At 44.1% G+C, this 5,636-nt stretch overlaps 1 protein-coding gene across 3 annotated transcripts in view; it reads right to left on the bottom strand.

Annotated features, from left to right (window-relative positions):
* Positions 1 to 3,735: 3,735 nt before the first annotated feature.
* LOC120060194 (homeobox-containing protein 1-like) overlaps positions 3,736 to 5,636 on the bottom strand; it is a 23,498-nt gene continuing 21,597 nt past the window's right edge. The window contains exons 8-10 of one of the 3 annotated variants that reach the window (XM_039009333.1): positions 5,267 to 5,355; positions 4,705 to 4,788; positions 3,736 to 4,264 (exon numbers count right to left, since the gene is read on the bottom strand). In XM_039009333.1, the coding sequence (XP_038865261.1) occupies positions 3,896 to 4,264; positions 4,705 to 4,788; positions 5,267 to 5,355 (542 nt within the window). In that variant the 3' untranslated portion in view covers positions 3,736 to 3,895. Of the gene's footprint in view, positions 4,265 to 4,704; positions 4,789 to 5,266; positions 5,362 to 5,636 lie in introns of all 3 variants that reach the window. The other 2 variants (XM_039009332.1, XM_039009331.1) reach the window with 2 other exon arrangements.

The raw sequence follows: 5,636 nt of genomic DNA on the forward strand, positions 1-5,636 counted from the left end.
TATCGTCTGCAGTGATCTTCCAGAAGCCATGCATTGATGGCAATTCGAGTTAAATGTGCAGCTCAAGTTCAAGATTTGAACCAGTTGATACACATTGTGAAATCATGCAGTTAGATTTCAGTTGCTCAACAAAACCACACATTGTTCATTCTTTATTCTCTAGTAGGTACAGTAAACATGAGAAAATGTAACAAAGGCATAGTTTTCTACATATTCATTACAGAACAGTCTACTGTCCAAAAAAGGCACTAAATTCTGAAGTAGGAGAACAGGACTCTTTAACTATATCAATTTGATACTCATACAAGGACTGGCGATATCCGTTCCTTCGGAACGGCAAAGGCAAAGCACCTCCCACACAGGTTAAAGTTCATTGAGTAGCAGTCTTGAGCAAATGCAACCTTTTCACCTGGTTTAATATGCAGAGATTTGGGTGATGTCAAAGACGCAAAACCAAAGTGTATGCTACTTAATATGGCATTAAGTCTCAGGTTAACGGTCTTGAGAGACTAGTAAAGACCTCAGAAACCTGAAGGAAGACGCTTTGCCTTTGAGTGATGCAATTCAAAACACAAGGCAGATTGTGCATATCAAATGGAAAACGAACACAAAACATATAAAAAATAAAAAGCATTTCATGAATCTAATATACATTCCTGTTTGGCAGAATTTTACACATGAAGTAAAATATGAAATCGCTTATCTTGTAAGATACATATTTGATTAGAACAAAGCACTAGGTTAATGGCTAGCAGAAAACGTCCTCGGGTCAACTTGGCTGTCATTCAATACATACTGGATGGCTGTCATTCAATACATACTGAATGACTTAAAGGGACAGTTCACCCCAAACAATGTTAGTCTAATCTCTGCACCTTGAATCTTGCATGTGCGCTGGTCAGCCAACACTTTAGAAGTGGTCTAACGATAAGCTGGGGCCACCACTCCAATCGTTGTGTAGATCTGGCAATGAGAACGTTTCCAAATCGTTTGGGATTGAGGTCTACAGATTTAATCATAATAGGACCTACACAACTAAACCGGTGAACTACCCCTGTAAAGGTTAGAAAATCAAAGTTATTCACTTATTTCACATTAAAAGCAGTGACCTGGGAGTTGAGGGGAATTGGCTAATAGGGAAGGGGAAGGTGTTTAAAACACCAAATTACCCCTAACCCTCCAACATGTGTCAGCCAGCAGATCAGTCTTCCTTCCTCCTATTGCCTGCCTGGTCTGTCAATCACTCAGGATGACCAATAAGCTACGAGTGGAGGAAACTGAAGCGCCATGGTAGTTTCTCCCATAAAGTGTCTTTAAAATACAATCTAAAAGTAAGTATCTTAGATAACAGCTTGTGTGTAGAACACGTCATGGCATATAGAAAAATAAGTGTTTGCATTACTCCCAGTACCAATAGGGACATTTATAATGCACCCTTGATTGGCAATCTTTTAAAAGCGTAAATAATTTCCTTTCAACTGGGGAACGTGATTATAACATCAGTCGGTTGCCTTAAATTAAGGTTAAAAGCTAAAAACAAATGCTTTGGGTACAGCTACAATGTGCTTATAGTTACCCCCATAACAACCACATACACAAGGCCCCTCTCACTAGCAAGCATGATTCTATCTATTCCCTTCATTATTAAGAATTTAGGGGCAGTTTTTTTATAGCATCATTCGTAAGCAATAATATAATGAATGTCTGATCTCACTGGCTTTAAACCTAACCAGTTTAGGTAGTGCTACAACAAGGAAATACATGTTAGGGAATATATAGGCTTCTCCAGAGGCCTGTTAAACCCTCACCACTTCCTGTCTCCAGAGGCCTGTTAAACCCTCACCACTTCCTGTCTCCAGAGGCCTGTTAAACCCTCACCACTTCCTGTCTCCAGAGGCCTGTTAAACCCTCACCACTTCCCGTCTCCCTTATACTGCGAAGTTGGAGGTGGGAGACAAAGACAGAGGGGTAGAGTGATGACGGGCATAGGGAGTGAGAGCGATGAGAGAGTAAGAGAATCAAAGTGTGCAGAGCACCTTGGGGAGAAGGTGCCAAGGCAGGGGTCCCTGCACACCTCCCTCTAAGCTTAGAGGGAGGTGTGCAGGGTTACATAATAAACTATTCTAAGTCTTTAGACCCACACAGACAAGAGCATATACCATACATACACCCACACCTTCAGGACTACTAGGGGGTAACGAGGTATAGCTATTAGGGGATAGGGGTGGAGGTAGAACCAGGCCTCCCAACACCTCTAGAACAGTCTAAAAGGGTTTACTAGGGTGGTAGAGGTATTAGGGAGGGGATGGGGTGGAGGTAGGACCCGTAGGGCAAAATTAGTTTGACACTCCTGATTTACAGTATAACATTCCAATAAGCTCTACTTGCACCATGACAAACAATGTTTTCATACTCAACTATAACCTCATCCCCATGTACACTCTCTTTCTCACAGTCACGTATACACACATACACTACCATTCAAACGTTTGAGGTCACTTAGAAATGTCCTTGTTTTTGAAAGAAAAGCACTTTTTTGTCCATTAAAGTAACAATTTATTAGAAATACGGTGTAGACATTGTTAATGTTGTAAATGACTGTTGTAGCTGGAAACATCTACATAGACGTACAGAGGCCCATTATCAGCAACCATCACTTGTGTTAGCTAATCCAAGTTTATAATTTTAAAAGGCTAATTGATCATTAGAAAACCCTTTTGCAATTATGTTAGCACAGCTGAAAACTGTTGTCCTGATTAAAGAAGCAATAAAACTGTCCTTCTTTAGACTAGTTGAGTATCTGGAGCATCAGCATTTGTGGGTTTAATTACAGGCTCAAAATGGCCAAAAACAAAGCACTTTCTTCTGAAACCCATCAGTCTATTCTTGTTCTGAGAAATGAAGGCTATTCCATTCAAGAAATTGCCAAGAAACTGAAGATCTTGTACAACGCTGTGTACTACTCCCTTCACAGAACAGCGCAAACTAGCTCTAACCAAAGTAGAAAGAGTGGGAGGCCCAGGTGCACAACTGAGCAAGAGGACAAGTACATTAGAGTGTCTAGTTTGAGAAACAGACGCCTCACAAGTCCTCAACTGGCATCTTCATTAAATAGTACCCACAAAACACCAGTCTCAACGACAACAGTGAAGAGGCGACTCCAGGATGCTGGCCTTCTAGGCAGAGTTGCAAAGGAAAAGCCATATCTCAGACTGGCCAATAAAAATAAAAGATTAAGATGGGCAAAACAACACATACACTGGACAGAGGAACTCTACCTAGAAGGCCAGCATCCCGGAGTCGCCTCTTCACTGTTGAGACTGGTGTTTTGCGGGTACTACTAATGAAGCTGCCAGTTGAGGACCTGTAATCGAACCCACAAATGCTGATGCTCCAAATACTCAACTAGTCTAAAGAAGGCTAGTTTTATTGCTTCTTTAAATCAGACAACAGTTTTCAGCTGTGCTAACATAATTGCAAAAGGGTTTTCTGATGATCAATTAGCCTTTTAAAATGATCAACTTGGATTAGCTAACAACGCGCCATTGGAACACAGGAGTGATGGTTGCTGATAATGGGCCTCTGTAGGCCTATGTAGATATTTCATTTTAAAAAAATCTGCCGTTTCCAGCTACAACAGTCATTTAAAACATTAACAATGTCTACACTGTATTTCTGATCAATTTGATGTTATTTTAATGGACAAAAAAAGTGTGCTTTTCTTTCAAAAACAAGGACATTTCTAAGTGACCCCAAACTTTTCAACGGTAGTATACACTCCCTCTTTCTTACTGTGATGTACACACTCCTTTCCCTCCCTCTTTCATACTGTCATGTATACACACATCTTTCCCTCCCTCTCATCCCTCCCGCTCATCCACAGCCTCCCCTTCCTCTAGTTGGGCTCCACCACCTCGGTCTTGATGTCACTGCCTGTCCCGCCCAGGGCCAATCCTCCCCCCGCCTGCGTGGCCAGGGCGAGGATGCTATGATTGACGGCCGCCATCTCCACTGCGAGAGTGATGGGGTCCTGGTGCTCCAGGGCATTGCTGTGATTGGTGGAGGAGTCGTCCTGGAGGGAGGGGGGGGAGGGGGCAGACCAGGACACACCTGTCAGTCTGGAACCTTCCGTCACTGCCCCCTGAGCGAGACCCGCTCCCGAGAGCAAGGAGCGGCAAATCAGAGAGCTGGCCCTCTGGGCGGCCAAGCCCCCCCTGCCCGAGCCGGGCCAAGCCGCCAGCCAGCTTGGCAGCAGGGTGGGCACCTGCAAGAGGGGGAGGAGTCATGGGTCATGTTTACACATCTGTGGTCTTCAACCCTGAGACAGACAACTGAGCAGCGCATTTACTACGCAAAACCACAAATCAGTTCACAGACCACATCTGGGTTTGAGACCCCTGACCTACACTGACATGGATAGCTAAAGCAAAGTCTAACGGGTTGATTTCCACTGTCCTGTTTTTTCAGATGGAGAATCTGCTTGAGACGCACCCTTGTTCGGTTACGGAAGACAACTGGTTCGCATGGTCAAACGCATGCAAACAAATGATAAGAATTTGTTTCCCCCCCACTTGCTGATTAGCTATCCGTCTAACAGATTTGGTATAGAGAAAAAGTTCTGTACCAAACATGGAGTACAGTATGAATATGTAAACCATAATACAATAGGAGTAACAGGATACAGGATATAACAGGATACAGTACCTGTGTGGGAGAGGACAGGTCTCGTCGACTGAGACTGAAAGGTCTGGTCACAGCTCTCTTCTCAAACAGAGGAACCTCACAGCCCTGTAGGTAAACAAAGAGGCTGAGACTGAAAGGTCTAGTCACAGCTCTCTTCTCAAACAGAGGAACCTCACAGCCCTGTAGGTAAACAAAGAGGCTGAGACTGAAAGGTCTAGTCACAGCTCTCTTCTCAAACAGGAACCTCACAGCCCTGTAGGTAAACAAAGAGGCTGAGAGTGAAAGGTCTAGTCACAGCTCTCTTCTCAAACAGAGGAACCTCACAGCCCTGTAGGTAAACAAAGAGGCTGAGACTGAAAGGTCTAGTCACAGCTCTCTTCTCAAACAGTGGAACCTCACAGCCCTGTAGGTAAACAAAGAGGCAAGGTGTTAAACCACGCCCCTTGGCTACAACATACAACACAAACTGGGAGAGAACATTTCACTTTCTCAGGGGTGATCCATCATGTGTATCATAGACCACCTGTCAGATACAACAAAGTGCATGGGTTCTGGACCACTCTACTTTCTTACGGGTGGTTACCTGGTCAGAGAAGTCATTCCCGTCGATTTCATCGCTGTTGGAGTGTCCTCCAGGGCTCTGGACTTCGATCCCATGGCTCTCAAGGATTGCTGCTTCTTCGGAAAAAAACAGACCTGATCATAACATATCTGATGTCTACCACACACACAGACTCTCTACCACACACACACACAGACTCTCTACCACACACACACACACACACACACACACACACACACACACACACACACACACACACACACACACACACAGACTCTCTACCACACACACACACACAGACTCTCTACCACACACACACACACACACACACAGACTCTCTACCACACACACACACAGACTCTCTACCACACACACACACAGACTCTCTACC

Source organism: Salvelinus namaycush, chromosome 15 (assembly GCF_016432855.1).
Source record: "Salvelinus namaycush isolate Seneca chromosome 15, SaNama_1.0, whole genome shotgun sequence".
Classification (NCBI taxonomy): domain Eukaryota; kingdom Metazoa; phylum Chordata; class Actinopteri; order Salmoniformes; family Salmonidae; genus Salvelinus; species Salvelinus namaycush.